The sequence below is a fragment of the Festucalex cinctus genome, chromosome 7 (genome assembly GCF_051991245.1).
Source record: "Festucalex cinctus isolate MCC-2025b chromosome 7, RoL_Fcin_1.0, whole genome shotgun sequence".
Taxonomy (NCBI): Eukaryota; Metazoa; Chordata; class Actinopteri; order Syngnathiformes; family Syngnathidae; genus Festucalex; species Festucalex cinctus.
Window position 1 is genome coordinate 1,884,961 of NC_135417.1, and position 17,653 is coordinate 1,902,613.

Genomic DNA, 17,653 nt, shown 5'->3' on the forward strand with positions numbered 1-17,653 from the left:
CAACTCAATTTAATTTTAAAGTGCACATTCATTTTGAATGATAATTAATTTGATTATTTTAGTCTGTCTTCCACTTGGGAATTAATTATAGTACTATATTTATAGTCTACGTATTAAAATGACACCCTCACCCCTCCCGGACTTTGGCAAAATAGGTCAGTCATCCCCTATAAGACCCCCCTCCACTCGGCCTCCTCCCCTCCTCCCCTGTCCCTGTCCCTGTACCACCACCGGGGGACAGAGGTTGAACGAGTCAGCCGCTCTTGCAGACGCCGCCGACCGCCATGGCTTCGACTCCCTCCGCCTCGGCCCTCACTTCCGTGCTCCGATGTCGCGGGACGCTATGGACCAGGAATCCGCCCAGCAAGCGGAGCTCCCCCTCGGCGTACGGCCCCGCGCTGGCCGGCGGACCTCGGCGCGACTCGCTCAGCCGCGGAAAGAGCTTTTTGTCGGCGTATCGACTGTCCGTGCGGTACGATTCGCCACTGCGGGGGGGCGACGGGGCCCACCGTTCGAGGGATCCGCTGAGAGGCGTCCAGGAGGTGGACGCTCACCCAGCGGCGCCCCGCGGCCTCGAAGCAAGCACCGGGCGGCCGGGAGGAGCTCGTCAACCCGCCGCTGGTGTTGTCGTCGTCACCCGAGTGCTTCGACCGTGTCCAATGAAAGTGTTCGTTCGGGACGCGCGTGAGCACCAGTATGGTGTTTTGGGAGTTTGCCGTGACGGTGGAGAAGCGACGCCGTGTTTCAGGGACGCCAGATGGGCGACTTTGAGGAGCACCTGCCGCTCTCTCCAACTTCTGCTGACCCACATTGTGTTACGGAGGCTGGCCATGCTCTGCGGATGCGGCAGGGGGCGCCATCGCAAGGTGACGCACGACAAAATGACGAAATAGTGTACTGTACTACAAAAATATTAGACCAATACGTTCTAAAGCAATACAAAAATACTAATACAAAAATATATATTTGAACAATAATACAAGCATTACACTGAAAACGAATTACAATTAATATATTATTTCAAAATTATTAGAGGAAAAATAAACCAATATTGTAAAATACAAAACAGAAACAAACTTAGAATGAAAAATACATCAATAATACTAATATATATGAGCCTACAAATACAAAAGTATAAAACCCGATACATTTAAAAAAATAATAATACAAAAATGATTTAAAAAAAACTCACTGTATTTCAAAATAATGTAAAACAGAGAAAAACAAAAACATGGAAAAATACAGTAATATTACAATATGGTGGAAAAAAAGATTTGGATGGAAAATACAAAAATAACAGACAAAAAAGTAGAAAATGACAATATCATAAAATAGCATTCAATTCATTATTGTAAAATATACAATATACATTTAAAAAAAAAGACTAAAATATAAGAACAATATTGTACAATATATATATATATATATATATATATATATATATATATATATATATATATATATATATATATTTTTTTTTAAGTAGATGGAAACATTAACAAATATAAGAGCATATTTAAGTAATACACAAAAATAATGGTATACCAGAAAAAAATGTAAGAAAAAATTCATAAGAATTAGAAAACAATACAAAATATTTGACTGAAAAAGTGAAGAAAAGAATACATGAATATTAAATGGAAAAGATAGACAACTGTTAGAACACAATACAAAGTAATTAGACCAAAAAATACGAAAACATTAGAAAAATAATATAAAAAAAAAAAAAAAAAAGATTACCGAGGGACCATCCATGTATCCAAAAATATTAATTGGAAAAATACCTTAAATAAATAAATAAATAAAAATACATAAATAAATAAGTATTGACTGAAAAATGCAAAAATATTAATCAATACAAAGTATTTAACTAAAAATACTAATTTATTAGAAGAGTTTAAGAATAGAAAAAATGTTAAAAATACACAAATAAATAAATGTTAAAAAAAAATATACACACATGCTATTTCACCGAAAATATGTGATGATAAATAACAAAAAATGTTTGATGTAGTATAGAAAATAATACAAAAATCACTCGACCAAAAAAAACAACAAAAATATTAGATGATATAAATGATGCTATGCAGGCAACAGGTGACTTATCCTGTTAAATATAAAACATTTGAGAGCCAACCGTTCAAATCCCAAGTAAACATCTTACATAACTGGGTAGAATGTACACAAAAGCAAGCATCAAAGTGTGTTTTGCTAGCACCTTTAAAAGAAGAGATTTTAACATTTTCATGACATCAATATCCCGTAATATGTATTTTTTTTCTGTTGATGTGTTTTTTGTCAGATTAAAAGAGATGATTCCGGACAGAAGATTCACAAAAACGGACCCGACTGACAGTTCAAGGCCTTGAACTTGACACACCGTGACCCCTGTCTTATTTATTGACTTCTGTGTGTGTGGAATTTTACCGAAAACAACCTCAACATGAGGTCCACCTCCAGAACATTTTGGTTATCTTCTGTCCATGAGTGTTACACGTGGTGGAACGGGTGTTCCGAAAGTTGCAGCCTCCGCGTGTATTTTGCACATTTGGACTTCAAACTATTGACCAAAAAAAAAAAAAAAAAAACCTTTGTGAGCACTTTTCCGTCGGCGAACCGAAAGACTCACAGCGAGAGGTAAAAAAAAAAAAAGAAAAGAAAAGAAAACACATAGAAAGTCTTTGTCATTGACCGATATGATGATGTTGTCGCTGTTGATGATGTGTGCATGTGACAAAAAAGTGCCTTTAACTGCTAAACCTGACACTTGAAAATATTTTTTAAGATTAAGCAATTCAGAACTAGAGTAGACTACCTCATTTTTTGAGTGTTGAGAATTGATTTAGCCACTCTAGTTCTTAATGCACACTAAAAAAAATGTTAGGTTGTTTTCCTAACGCACTCACTGGGTAAATGTGATTTTGGAGCAGATTGTATTATGTTGCAAGATGGGTGTGAAGTTTTTGTTCACATTTTGTCGTGTTCAATTAAATTTTATATATCAAAAGTACTAGAGGTATCGGTCTGGAAAAAAAAGTGCGATCAAACATCCCTAGTTGTGTTTACCCAAGATTGGGTTAATTATTTTGATTGGTTGACGTTTTTTACGACTTTTGCCGTCAATGGCAGTGAATGAGTTACTACAGCGATACTGACAACCTGGCAACCAATTTCTTGCTCGCTTTAACTCACCACTATGGGTAGTTTTTACCCCTTGTTGACTCAAATCCTCAACCCAACACGTTGGTTATAACTAACCCAGCAGTGGCTTGGTCAATTGTGATGCAACTTGCAAATGATGATGTTGGCCTCTCAGAGCGTACATGCTGCCCTGTCTTATGTAAGTAAGTCTCAACCGTATAAAAATAGTTGTCACCTGGAATGAATTTGATGCCTGGCAACATGGAGGATGTTTAGCACTTGGACAGTATCCAGTACAATGTCATGTTCCAGTGCAAGTCATTTCTGTGCAGTTTTATAGTAGCTAATGTGGCATTTACAGTATTAAAAGTTACACATGATGATGCAATGAATGCTAAATGTGCCTTTCATGTGCCAAAAGGTGTGCTGAAATTCAATTCTCGCCATCACGGCGTGCATGCGATCGCTGGCGACTCGTCAGTTTGTCTGTTGGCGAGTAACACACATACAGGATTGGTTCGATTCTCCAGTCGCTCTTTTTTTTTTAAACTTCTATTATGGATGTTATATTTTTATTTGGTACTCTGCAATAAACACCCCATGGCCATGACAATATACACAAATACAGCTCATTTCCTTTAAAAAATAAAATAAAATAAAATAAAATAAATAATAATAATTAAAATATATCTTTTTCTTAATAGTCTTTCAAAACTGGTGGTAACATTAAAACAGACTGGCCCTTATTTATTTTATATATTTTATTTTTTGACCTATAGGTTTATGGCACTGATGTACTCAAGTACACTGTCATCCAAATAGCATGCAAATGCATTATAGCCTTTGCCTGTTGTAACAAGGTGAAGTGGCTTGTTCAAGTATTTATTTCATATTTAGTATTTATGTGATGTGCATTAATTCATTGATGTATTTAAAAAAGAAGACACAAAAGTAGCATTGAGAAGGACTTAAAGAAAACTATCTACTAAACTAAGCAGGAGGAAAAGTAGACAGATTTAAAGTGTTGCTGTTGGGCCGTTCAAGTTACAAAATAATGTAAAATATAGTTCAGTTTGCTACAGCAGGAAAAAAAAATAATTTAATAATGTACACTTATTACTTTACACTTAATTTGGCATTGCTAACATATGATAATGATTTTGTAAGTTCTGTTTGTAAGTGCTGTTTGCGTCTGGATAATTGATTAATCATTTACACCCGTTGTAACTTTGAAGGAAAGCAGACTTTTACAAAAGACCTATTTTAAATTTTAAAAGCAATTTCAAAAATCTTATATAATCCTAATCAATTTATTGAGAAAACTAATAGTCAGTTTGACCTATTACAAAATGTATAATTACTGCAGTCATAGTATGGATAACCTCCAATTAACATGTAGTTGAACCGGACCCTCAGATGGCCACTCTGGATTCTCCCCAAGTAGCTCTCACTTTCTAAAATATAGTTGAGTAGATCACGCCCTCTTGTGTGAAATTGTTTAATGTTTTCTTATTTGGTTTTGTATATCCATAAAATATACTTGTAATACATGCTATTTTTTAAAATCTAATTACTCGATTTAAAAACTATTTGATTGTGACAGTGCTACTTTTCTCTACATGGAAAAAAATCTAAACGTTACAAATTAAGGTAAACTGGTCATGCAATAAAAAAAAAAAAAAAATGTTTATCGATTTTTCGGCACTCATTTTCGAAGCGGACGTATTGCGAAAGGGAGGCGTGGCGGGACTTTCGGACTATTTGGCAAGCAGGAAGTTGTCTAGTCTCAGCTCGTATCCCTCCGCCTCTCAGTCAAGTTGACAGGAGCGTTCAAGTTTGCGAATACGAACAAGTCAAACTTTGAGTCCAGGGCCGACAAGTTGTTTCCGCCGCCGGGTAAAGCCGTTCGTTCCAAGACTGCTTTGTTTACGTGACCGCTCGCCGTTCCTCCAAGAAGAAGCGGGCGGCTGGCCACAATGGCCAAAAAAAGCGGAAGAGACCGCGATGTTTTCTGGGTAAGGGCTACCTGGAAACAGGTTTGTCTTGTCTTTAACAAATCCGAATGTCTGCACATCATGGGGGGTGGTTGTTGCTTTTTATGGGGATTTTTTAGGGAGTGAAAAAAAGAGTAATTTGTTTTGCACGCGGCGGCCACTGATGAACAGTTGAGTGATCTTATCAAGAGGGTGCGACATGCATAAACGCAGGCCGACATCTAGTGGAAGAGAACGGAAGTGTTCTTTCTGTCTGTCACTGCAAATCGCTGTCTTGACAGTTGACATTTCAACAAAGTTGTATTTTGTAGTAAGTAAAAACAAACAAACACAAAAGGTAAGAGTCAAGACGTCTTGTGATTTTGGGATGTTCCAATTGAGAATATAGTACTTGCCCCAAAATGAAAATAATATAATTCTTTTAAAAATGTGACTTCAAAGTCCCGGACACAAAAACTTGATTGTTCTTTTTTTGCAGCCATTTTGTGTATGCATGGTTTGATCTGGGTGGGCCATGCGCTGCCAGCGAGGTTCTGTGATCCTGTGCGGCACCTTGCTGTTCCTCACCTGGAACGCAGTGCTGATTCTGCTGCTGCGGCCCCGGCTTCCAGATCAGGAGGGAGCGCAAGCGCCCATGCACTACGACAATGACATGGTGGGCGAAGTGCTGCGTGTGGCCGACATGTTGGAGAAGGAGCTGGAGACCCAGAACAAAATCTTGAATGAGATTCAACACTTCCGGCCTCCGCGGGAAGCCTGGCAGAAGAAGAAACCGAAGCCAGCGCCGCCCGTCATCCCCGTCCTGGTGATTGCCTGCAATCGTGTGACGGTGCGGCGCTGCTTGGACAAGCTGATCCAATACCGGCCCTCGGCCGAGCGCTTCCCCGTCATCGTGAGCCAGGACTGCGGCCACGCCGCCACGGCCGACGTCATCCGCTCGTACGGAAGCGCCGTCACGCATCTGATGCAGCCTGATTTGGCCGACGTGCGGGTGCCTCCGGAACACAAAAGGTTTCAGGGCTACTACAAGATCTCCAGACATTACCGCTGGGCTCTCAAGCAAGTCTTCAACAATTACTCGGCCGTCATCATTGTGGAAGACGACCTAGAGGTATTTTGTCAAAGTATTTATTTTTGTAAGATTGAGAAGTTTGTCTAAAAGAAATATTTTTCAGCTTTTTCTTGTATACCTAGCATGTACACGGTCATGAACCCATGTTACATAAACGACAATTCCAGTTGAATTATATTCCCTCTTATAAAGGTTAGAGAATACAAATGAACAATTTTGTCAACTGTTTCTTTCTCTGAGTCTGAGTCAAAAGTCTGATACTGTTTTCAACACCAAAAGTGACACTCTGCTCTCCTCCTTCAGGTGGCGCCAGACTTCTTTGAGTACTTCAGCGCCACGCTGCCGTTGCTGCAGTCGGACCCGAGCCTGTGGTGCGTGTCAGCGTGGAACGATAACGGCCGGGAAGGCTTCGTGGACCCGGTGGGCTCTCGCCTACTCTACCGCACTGACTTCTTCCCGGGCCTTGGCTGGATGCTGCTCCGGGAACTGTGGGAGGAGCTGGAGCCCAAGTGGCCCGCCTCCTTCTGGGACGACTGGATGCGCAAACCGGAGCAGCGGCTCGGCCGCGCTTGCGTCCGGCCCGAGATCTCGCGCACGCTGACGTTCGGCCGGCAGGGTGTGAGCCTGGGCCAGTTCTACGACAAGTACCTGCGATACATTAAACTCAACTCGGACTTTGTGCCTTTCACCCAGCTGGATCTGACTTACTTGAAGGAGGACGCATACAAGAAGAGCTTCCAGGAGGAGGTTTACGCCGCCCCCGCTGTCACTTTTGAGGGCGTCCAGCAGGGGGCGTTAGAGGGTGTCGGACCCTTCCGCCTGCAGTACTCCAGCAAGGAAAGCTTCAAAGTGTTTGCCAAAAACCTGGGCATCATGGACGATTTCAAGTCTGGAGTGCCAAGGACCGGCTACAGAGGCGTGGTCGCAATCTTCTTCAGAGGACGAAGGATCTACATAGCTCCGCCTCCGGGATGGACCCAATACGATCCCACTTGGAACTGATTGCTGCTGTGACAGTGCCAGGAAAAAGAAAAAAATATTTTTCTAGAAAAAGGAAGATATAATAAAATAAATCAATACCTTTTATTGCCTTAATCTGAGACCATAAACTGCAACTAAATGTGCTTTCAAGTGAATAATGGAGGATAGGTTAAGAAATACCTAATTGTATTGTTTTTTATGTCTAGCTCAGTACTTTCAATAACTTTTATTGAGCCAATTCATGGCTGACATTAGGAAAATATTAATAAAATGTCACATCACCAAAGAAAAATGGCACAAAAAGTGTATATATACAGGTTTCTCAACTTTATTTATAGCGCACTTTAAAAGGCAAATGTAGCTGTTCCAAAAATGATGTACGTTACATTGAACATACCATTAAATAAATGGTGATTAAATAAAACATTTTATTTTTTAGGTTCAGTTCCTCATTTGGCTGATATTGTGTGAATCGGTCAGTAGATGACATTATTATTGATGTTTTCATGACTGTATGAGCTGGCATAGATTACATCATTTGTTCTAAATAATTTTTGGGCTTAGGTGTAAATTCCTGTGTCATACTGGTTGGGAATCACTTGTCTAATCACTGGTCTCGCTCGTATGGCTTCAAGCCAATTCAACTCAGGTAATCTTTTTAGGAGCCATTTTAAATGATTTCATTTACAAACCTCTCACGGGCTTATTTATGTGTGGTACGACGATGAAGTCGACGGTGTTGGTGATTTTTTTATTTTTTTTTCCTTCTATTGTTGATTTGGTGGTTCTGCTATGCCATGTTACACATTTCTGTGTTGGACATTTTGTAATAAAGAAAACAAAAACCAAAATACTTATTTTTGTTTTTTGAATGATAATGAATGAATGAAGCATTTTTTTTTTTTTTTTTTTACTGATGAACTAGGCCTATCGGATTAATTTTCATTTGTCTACGAGGACGTGGTGGCCCAAATTAAGTGATTCACCTGGTACAACAGATGGTCAGATGGTGGCTTCTCTTTAGGTTCTTGATAAAAAAAAATAAAAAATGGCGTCAATACAATTACACTAGAAACTGAAAATATATCGAACAAGTCCAATACAAAAAAAGGGGGTAAATTTTTGTTGAAAGTAAACACTAGTTCTTATCTCTACTTCCGTGTGGCTACGTATGCGGCGTTGGCCCATACTTTTTATTTTTTTCGTTGGCCCATACTTATTTTCTAAACACTATTCTCTTGTTTCGCTTCATTTTCAATTAAATAACAATAATAAATACAATTATTTATTATTAAAAGTACGCTGAGTGTTGTCGTTTCCGTCCGTGTAGCTACAGAAGCCGTGTCAGCCCAAACTTGACCTGCTTTCAATACTTCTGCTCTGCTGCGCCTCCATTCGCTTCATTAGTGAAGATGTAACACCGCTACCGCCAGTTAGCTCGTTAGCAACCCCGAACAAACTCAATAATGAAGCGCTTTAGGGGAAAAAGACATAACGGGCACAGGGAACGGCCTCGTAATGCCGGAACGTCGTGTTATTTACGCCACAAAGAAGGGCAAGAACTTGTTAGTGACGTTCCAGTCCTACTGGAACGTCAGCGTGAGGGCTAACTTAGCTCCGGTTGCTAAGTGACTCTGTGTGATTTGATATGGCAGCTCGCGAGCCAGCTCGCATCTACCGCAACTCGACGCGTTTGCTCATTTACTTACACTTTAGCACAATAAACCCCTTGAAAGTGTATCCGACGTATGACTAAAGGTTACCGCGTCAGCCCTTTTGGCATTTATCGAAAACGCCTAGCCTGGCATGGAGCCAGGCGACTTACGGGAGAGCCCCGCTGGTTCCGGGGAGTCCGACGCCGGGGACTGGAGGGAGGTTCGGCCCGGCGGGGAAGACGAGGGAAAAACCTCCCCAAGTGAGCCGGCGGCGGCCGCCCCCGAGATGTCACTGAGGGACACCTGCTGCCATGAGGTCGGCGGCGATAAAACGACGAAAGTGGGCGAGCAGTTGCACAGCCCTTCCGACGAATTGGATCCCCGAATACAGGTACAATGTACACACAACACAGACCACCTTGGTACTTTTTGTGTAAGGACACGAAGTTGATATTTAGCCGTGACCGGCAACTCGCCATTTAGCACTATTTTGCCGTGAATCGCGCGAGTGTCAGTATGCAAGTATCTGTACTTCTACTCAAGTATTTTTCATACCTCAACCGTTTATAGCAACCTTAATTATCTTATACAAATATAATTCTTTATTTACAGTGATGATGCTCAGTTTGGAGGACATAAATACAAATTTTTTCGTAGTAGGCCTTTTATTACCATCCATCCATCCATTTTCTGAACCGCTTAAAGGTACCTTTCTGGTTAAATTAAAAACAAACAAACATAAATATATAAATAAAACCTTAGAATACAATCAATTAGTGACATAATACAACTTATCTGGAAAGAAAACTATTTTAGTGTAACATTATGACTTATTTTTCCAAAATATACAAGTTGTTTTTTTTCAAAGAAAATCTTCTTTTTTTTTCCAGAAAAGAATAAAACATTAAAGAAAAAAAAATATATAATCCCTTTAACTCTTTGACTGCCAAAGACGTTTCATGATGATTAGTAAAATTCCAATGAATGGAATGCGATCTTTCATTTCGTAGCCACATTGTATATGTAGTAAAGGCAAACAATATTCTTTTTGCCTTGAAAGATGAGTTAAAATGCTCAAAAGCGGCTGGCACTGTGGATTTTTTTGTTTTGTTTTTATAACGCCTGGCAGTCAAAGAGTTTTAAAGAATAAGAGTATTTGAAGAGATGTAACTTGATAGATCACGTCTTTTGTCAGATTTCTGGTTAAATTACAAATAAAATAAATACATAAATAAATAAATAAATAAATAAATAAATGAAAACCCTCTTAGAATATGATCAATTATTGCCATATTATTTGGAAAGAATACAATTTTATTGCAACATTTTGACTTTATTTTTCCCAAAAATATACAACTTATTTTTCCCAAAGAAAATCACTTTTTTTTTTCTAGAAAAGAATAAAACATATTAATGGAAAATATATATATATTACCTTAAAAGAATGAAAAGTATCTGAAGAAATGAGACGATAGATCATATCTTTTGTCAGATGGCATCTTTTCTCTCTCAAATACACATAAATTAATAAATATTGGAACAACAGTAATACCTTTTTATGAATGTTACATCTATCTGTCAAAAAATCTTTGAAGATAATTTCTGTTTAAAAAAAACATGGCTATTATTGTCCTTTTTTCCCCCTCTCAGGAAGAGTTGGAGCACCTAAACGAAGCCAGCGCAGAAATAAACAGGCTTGAGCTGGAATTAGATGTAAGTTGACAACAAGGCTTGAGTCTTGAGTTCCTCTTTTTGAATTGAATTTCCGTGCAGTCCTGCTGCTAAAACGCTCGCTGCATCTTCCCAGACGCCGCTAATCAATATGCTCATTCCATTTATTGCAACGGTTGAAACCGGAGAGCTTTGCGTTGGATGCTAATAGTTTAGTCGTGCTGGAGTGCTTCCCGTCGCACTCCAGTGCAAAATCCAATCATGGGCTCCACTTCAGAAGAATCTAATCTTCCGTGTCTGATGCTTCTTCTGCCATCCAGGACGCCCGGTCGGGATACCGCAAGATTCTTACAGAGTCTGCTCGCAAGCTCAACGCTCACAGCTCCCAATTGGGCGGCTGCATCGAGAAGGCCAGGCCCTACTATGAGGCCCGGCGGCTGGCCAAAGAGGTTGGCACTAGAAAAAAAAAAAAAAAAAATAATAATTATATATATATATATATATATATATATATATATTATTTTTTTTATTTTATTATTATTTTTTTTTTATTTTTTATTTTTTTTGGGAGTTCCATATCGGGCTGAAACTTCATTAGTATTTTTTGTTAAATTTAATTTATTTATTTTCACAAATCAGGACTATTAAGTCAGTCAGTGTGCGTACAAGCGTGCCTTGTTTAACGCCTCGAACGTGTTCTTTTGTCCCTGAAATTGAAAACGCTGTAGTCTTGTCAGCTAAGCTCAAACTTAATTCACTGTGATGATGAAACTAGGGTTGTCACTATCGATTATTTTTAGGATCAATTTTTATATAGATTTTCTCATCGATTAATTGAATAACGGGGTAAAATGTAATTTGCATCAAAACCATTTCCCCCCCTAATTACTGTTACCTCATTCGCTCCCAGCCATTTTCACATAAGCAATCCCGTTCGCTCCCGGCTGTTTTACTGGATTTTGACTGATTTTGCAAGGCCCACAGAATATTGTGTTCTATTGCTATAAAAACATGGAGGAACCTATCAAATGAAAGATTAAAGTCACTTCATCAGGAAAAAGTGTATTTCTATCTGTTTTCGTTTTGCAGCAATTACCATTAGAATATAGCTAAGTTGAATCAATTTTCACAAATCTGTTTAGAAATGTGAGTAATTGAGCTTTGTCACACAACATGCATGTTACACAATATAAACAACCTACAATCTCTTATAACGCTTAATATTGATTAGGGGTGTGAATTGCCTCGTACCTGACGATTCGATTCGTATCACGATTCACAGGTCACGATTCGATTCGATACCGATTAATCCCGATACGAATTTATAAGTCGATTGTTGCGATTTTTTTTCATTCAAATTTAGAAAATACTAATCAGTAAGCTTGTAGAGTGTAAGATTTATATGAAAATGTATTATTTATTTATCTGAAATTTCAGTCTTATAGAGGTTGTAATCTGTTTCATGTTTAACTCATTCACTGCCTTTGACAAGTATACTTGTCAATTGTATTTTTTAGAGCGGTGCTAAATGGGGGCGAATCTGAGCATGCTCCACTGTAAATATCAAACTTGGAAACAACTTTACTGATGCCCAACCACCGGTAGATGACATCATTGCCCCATTTTATAGGAAATAAACACAGTTTCAGAGTCCATGGGAGAAATGGCTGTATTTTGGCAAACCTACATTTTTCTGCTGTCAATTATAAAAGAACGGGACGGGACAAAAAGTAGGGAGTCTATTCTGTTATTTGGTAGATTCGGTTTATATATAATTATTGAATGTAATATCACGTGAGTATTGGAAATGTACAAATTTTCTATAATGACTGGCAGTGAATGAGTTAAACAGCATTAAAATAAAATATTAAGGCTTAATGTTCCGTTCATATAACATTCTTCCATGCTTAAGGTGTGAATCCTAAAAAAAAAAAAAAAAAATCGATTTTGCCTATTATTGAATCGATTCGAGAATCGCGCGATGTAGTATCGCGATATATCGCCGAATCGATTTTTTTTAACACCCCTAATATTGATGTACTTACTTGCTAATGCATACACACATTGAGTTTCTCAACATAATGAGTCGGTTCACAAGCATATTTCGTTCATCTGACGACTAGCATGGATTTTAAAAAAAAGGGCCACAACATGCCTTGTGAAAATTAAACTGCACTAAAAAAAAATAGCCACCAGAGGGTGCTCGAAATGCACAAATGGAAGTCAGCCCGACTTTTTTTTTTTTTTTTTTTTAAACAGACGTGTTACTTTTAATATTGTGACATGACAACAATATACTGTTGCAGTTTTAATATCGCTGTATCACGATACTGCTGTTATCATTACATCCCTATTAATTCGATTAATTTTGACAGTTATAGATGACACCAAGATTCTAAATAACAAGTAAATACAACAGCATTTACTGATGTTCCGCCATCCAAAAGTCCTCTGCGTATTTACAAACATGAGGAATTAGCCAATTGGAAAATGTCATGTTTGATAACGTGGATGTGTTTGTGGAGGTCCCCATGTGCCAGGTTGAACAATATTTGTGCCCTGCGCAGGCTCAGCAGGAGACCCAAAAGGCGGCGCTGAGCTACGAGCGCGCTGTTTCCATGCACACGGCGGCCAGGGAGATGGTGTACGTGGCGGAGCAGGGCCTCATGGCGGACGGGAAGAACACGCTGGACCCAACCTGGCAGGAGATGCTCAACCACGCAACCTCCAAGGTGATAAGGCACGCACGCAAGTCGCCGGGAGAATTTTGCGCGACCTTCTGACGTCCCCGTGCGCGCGTGTTGCAGGTGAACGAGGCTGAGGAGGAACGTCTCCGCAGCGAGCGCGAGCACATGCGCGTCACTCACGCCTGTCAAGAGGCTGAGGCTCGTGTGCAGACGCTTCAGAAGTCACTGAGGAGAGCCATCCTGAAGTCGAAGCCTTACTTTGAGCTCAAGGCACAATTCAACCACATCCTCGAGGTGAGGTGGACGTTTGCGGCGAAGAGCTCGTCAGGGTTCCGGGAGATCGATCAGTGAATCTAATTGGTCTTGTCGTGTCGTTTAAATTTATACTATGATAGCATACGGACTGCTCACTGTCATTTATTTTGTATTATTATTATTATTATTATAGTTTTTTTATTTTATTTATTATTTTCTTTTTTGACAGGGGAAGATATCACAAGTTTCACTTTTTTCTGTCCCCTTTCTTTTCTTTTTTTAAAGAATGAAATAATTCTTGAATAAATTTGCACCTTTTTTTTTTTCTTTTTTAAACATAACTAATTAAATACATTTTGTTTCATCCAAAACTAAAGGAACTTGCATAATTATACTGATTCAAATAATTTGTCTTAATATTTTTTACTTTACTTTATTTTTTACGTTGAAATATTTTCTTGGTTTGCACCTTCTTTCTGTCCCCTTTTCTTTTTTTAAAGAATGAAATAATTTTTTTTTTAGTTGAATTAAATAAATTTGCACCTTTATTTAAAAATTTTAATATAACTAACACATTTTGTTTCATCCAAAAGGAACTTGCATAATTATACTGTTTCAAATAATTTTAATTGTCTTAATATATATATTTTTTTGTTTTTTACGCTTAAACATTTTCTTGTTTTGCACCAAAAAAATAAATGATCGTCCTACTGCACATGGTGCACTCCAAGGTCAAGTTTTTGCCAGAATAAATAAATAAATAAATATATTTTATTACATATGTATATTATTTTCAATTCAATTCATTTTTTTTTAATTCATTCCTTTATAAAAATAAAAAAAACATTTACATTTGTCTTAATGTTTTCAAATACTTAAACCTTTACTTGTTTTGCACTAAAAAAACAAATAATTGTTTGAATAATCGTAATTTCAATTATTGCCAAAATAATCACGATTATTATTTTTCTCATCATCAAGCAGCCCTAATGTGTATATTTCTTTTGTGTTTATGTCCCAAGTATGTTCATCCTGTTTGTGCGCGCCCCCCAGGAGCACAAGACCAAAGTAGTCGAGCTGGAGCAGCACGTGTCCAAAGTGAAGACCCGCTACTCCATCGCTCTGAGGAACCTGGAGCAGATCAGCGAGCAAATCCACGCTCAAAGGGGCCGCGACACCCCCGTGCCCGGCGGACGCAGCCCACCCGTGGGGGCCGAGTCGGACGCCTACAAAGAGGGCAGGGCCTGCGGGGGCGCCGGCCCGGACCCGGACAAGGAGCGCGAGCGGGCCGGCTCGGACTCCCTGTCCGTCTTCAGCCTGCAGACCATCGCCTCGGACCTGGAGAAGTACGACTCGGTGGAGCACCTGGGCGACCTCAGCGACGCCGGCAGCGTGACGGGCGAGGAGAGCGAGCGGGCGGTGGAGCGGCGGGACAAGCTTAGCCACGTTAGCGCCCGCCAGCGCCAACAGGAGTTCTCAAAGCAGCACCACCGCAGCTTCAGCTTGTAGACACGTAAAACTACAAACATGGCTGCCGAAGGGTAAATAAGCGCACACGTGTTCAATGAGGCTGTGTTGGGAAAACACTCCCTAGCCACTGCATATAGTGAGGCGGCCATTTTGTTATATTGTCCATGACATCAAAGTCCCAATAGTGATTATGGAGTAGTAGCATTTGCAATCATTCACTCCTTCCCTGCTCCATAATCACTATTATTTAGGGATTCCTAGGCGTCAATTAGCACTGTATGCTAGTTCGAATCTATGATACATGTTCTACCTAGCTTTCATTCACTCCTGGTGGGTTACCTGACAGTAATCCTTTTAACATTTTACTACCTGCTACATTAACTCATTTGAGTAAAAAGAGTGGGAATGTGTTAGTTAGCATCATAAACTAGTTTCAATGTTAACATGCGCTCCTCCTAAGGGAATCCATTAGCATTGGGGATGTAACGATATCCAAACATCACGATACGATAATTACCACGATATTGTGTGGAGGTTGGCGAAACAAAAAAGGTCACAATATTGTAAAAAAATGAGCTCATACGAAAAAACCCCACAATCTTTTGCTTGTGTACATAACAGCAATGCTGTGTCACGCAACATGCATGTTACACAACAATATAAACAATCTAATAACACGTAATATCGAGGCACTTACTCGCTAACACATTGAGTTTGTCCACATATTGACTTGATTCACAAGCATATTACGTTCCCCTTCATCTGACGACTAGCGTGGATTTTACACAAAAGGGCCAAAACATGTCTTGTGAAAATTAAACTGCACTAAAAAAAAGCCAGAAAATTGCACAAATGGAAATCAACCAGACTTTTTTTAAACATGTGCTGCTTTTAATATCGTGACATGACGACGACGATATATTGTGGCAGTTTTAATATCAAGATATTGCCGTTATCGTTACACCCCTAATTAGCATTGCACGTTAATTAGAATAATGCTTGGTTAAGCATGAAGGAAAGGGGGGGATTAATGGTTGTTGATGTGTAATGCAGTGAGATATGTGTCATGTACACCCCCACCCTTGCCAAGCCTCCCATTTTCACATTTTATGTACCGACATCCATTGATGTTGCACATGTTTAAAATAATATTGATGTTTTTCATCCCGGCCGGTATGTGAGCACTGATGGCGTTAAGAACGCTACATGACGATGCTCTCGATTTTTTTTCCCTCAGTGAAATACCCCGAGGTCAGTATTTCCATTTTGTGTACAGAAAAGACCTTGGCTGTCGGGTATTTGAATTTGATGAGTCAACGTTGTAGTCTATTGTATAAAAATGACTCCTCTCTCTCTCTCTCTATATATATATATATATATATATATATATACTGTATATATAAAAAGAAAAATCGCTATAACTTTGAGTAGGGATTGAGTGAATTAATCGGAACATAGAGCTTTGTCAACCTTTTTTTTTTTTTTTTTTTTTTTAAGTGTGCCTTGCCGCAGAACAATTGGCAGTTTCAAAGCTAGCCTAGCTACGTAGTATTAACTTGCATTTAGATAAGATCAAATTTGTACATTTTTTTTTTGTCAGTCTGGAAAACGTAACCATGCTGATGGTGACGGCACGTTTCCAGCAGAGGATTTGGACGGCAGGTGAATGATTTGTAAACAAAATTAAAGCAACACCAAGGAGCTTTCAGTTTTTGTTGATTAAGGCAGCACCATGTGGACAAAAGCAGTAGTGTTTTGCCTGTCGGAAGACCACATTTCTCATAGGACCAGTGCAGAGTGCCGTTTTTGAGCTCACACCTGTGAGTGATGACTTGTGACGACTCTCTTTGGTTTCCTCACACCAATCAAATTAAGAAATAGAAAAAAATAAATCAAACTTGTAAAAGATCACAACGTTTTGACGTTTTAGTCAAAGATGGATTTTTTTTTTTTTTTTTTTTTTTAACCCTTGTCTCCGATTCTTGATAGTCAGATTTCTCCAAATCCAGAATCATTTGTAGACTAAAGCATGAATATTACAAGAATTGATTCCAAAAGTTTTGACAAAATTGTGGAATCATGATTTTGACATGTCAAAATTGGATAAATTCTAAGATTTATTTTTTTGTTTTGTTTTTAGATTTTTGTGAAAGTTGATTTTTATTTGACATGGAGTCAAAGATGTAAAAATTGGAATTGTCTCTAAATATTTCCAGTAGGATAATCCCAAAATTAAAATGAGTCTGGGCCACAATTGTTTTGTCTCAAAATTGTTTACTTTAAATTCAGAATAAAAATCTGAATTCTTCATAATCCACCCCCCCCCCCCCACTATTGTTTTTTTTTTTTCCATTCAAGATGCAACTCATACCCAACTAAAACAAGGCAATTTTATTTATTATAACCTGCGTTGTATGTCTTATTTTTATGATGTGGCTTGTACATGTAATAAATTATGTATATCATGAACAGAAAGTTGGTAAATATTGATGGACATTTGACTCTTGTGAGTTGTGCAGAAAATCCTCACGTTAATCCCACAACTAACCTTCACCATGGACTTCACCATCATCAAATGACTTGACAAAAATAAAGTTGTGCGTATTGGCATGTTGTACGTGCAGGTTGCTCTCGGATGGGCGGGGTCAAATGAAAGAATGGCGAAGCGCGGGGAGAAGGAAGAAACTCTTCCTTAGTCTGGCTGCAATTAGCCATTTATAGAAATAT

At 38.9% G+C, this 17,653-nt stretch overlaps 2 protein-coding genes and 1 long non-coding RNA gene across 6 annotated transcripts; 2 read left to right on the forward strand and 1 right to left on the reverse strand.

Annotated features, from left to right (window-relative positions):
- Positions 1-214: 214 nt before the first annotated feature.
- Positions 215-8,039, forward strand: mgat1a (alpha-1,3-mannosyl-glycoprotein 2-beta-N-acetylglucosaminyltransferase a). Of its 2 annotated transcripts, XM_077526680.1 has the most exons (4): positions 215-866; positions 2,303-2,637; positions 5,614-6,246; positions 6,511-8,039. In XM_077526680.1, exons 3-4 carry the CDS (start codon positions 5,650-5,652, stop codon positions 7,207-7,209), a joined length of 1,296 nt encoding a protein of 431 aa, XP_077382806.1. In that variant the 5' UTR covers positions 215-866; positions 2,303-2,637; positions 5,614-5,649; the 3' UTR covers positions 7,210-8,039. The 2 variants fall into 2 exon arrangements, with proteins under 2 accessions (XP_077382806.1, XP_077382807.1); XM_077526681.1 differs by lacking the exons at positions 215-866; positions 2,303-2,637 and adding an exon at positions 4,883-5,156.
- On the reverse strand, positions 6,248-8,764 carry LOC144022147 (uncharacterized). 3 transcript variants are annotated; one of them, XR_013284274.1, is made up of 3 exons: positions 8,549-8,758; positions 6,916-7,212; positions 6,248-6,855 (listed from the first exon to the last, which is right to left on the reverse strand). It is a non-coding gene; the product is annotated as an uncharacterized LOC144022147 (long non-coding RNA). The 3 variants fall into 3 exon arrangements; XR_013284272.1 differs by having other exon boundaries at positions 6,248-7,212; positions 8,549-8,764; XR_013284273.1 differs by having other exon boundaries at positions 6,248-7,215; positions 8,549-8,764.
- On the forward strand, positions 8,507-17,533 carry sh3bp5la (SH3-binding domain protein 5-like, a). The gene is made up of 6 exons (XM_077526682.1): positions 8,507-9,234; positions 10,494-10,556; positions 10,835-10,963; positions 13,082-13,246; positions 13,322-13,495; positions 14,510-17,533. The coding sequence occupies exons 1-6, from the start codon at positions 8,995-8,997 to the stop codon at positions 14,963-14,965; spliced, it is 1,227 nt and encodes a 408-aa protein (XP_077382808.1). The 5' UTR covers positions 8,507-8,994; the 3' UTR covers positions 14,966-17,533.
- The last annotated feature ends 120 nt before the right edge of the window (positions 17,534-17,653 follow it).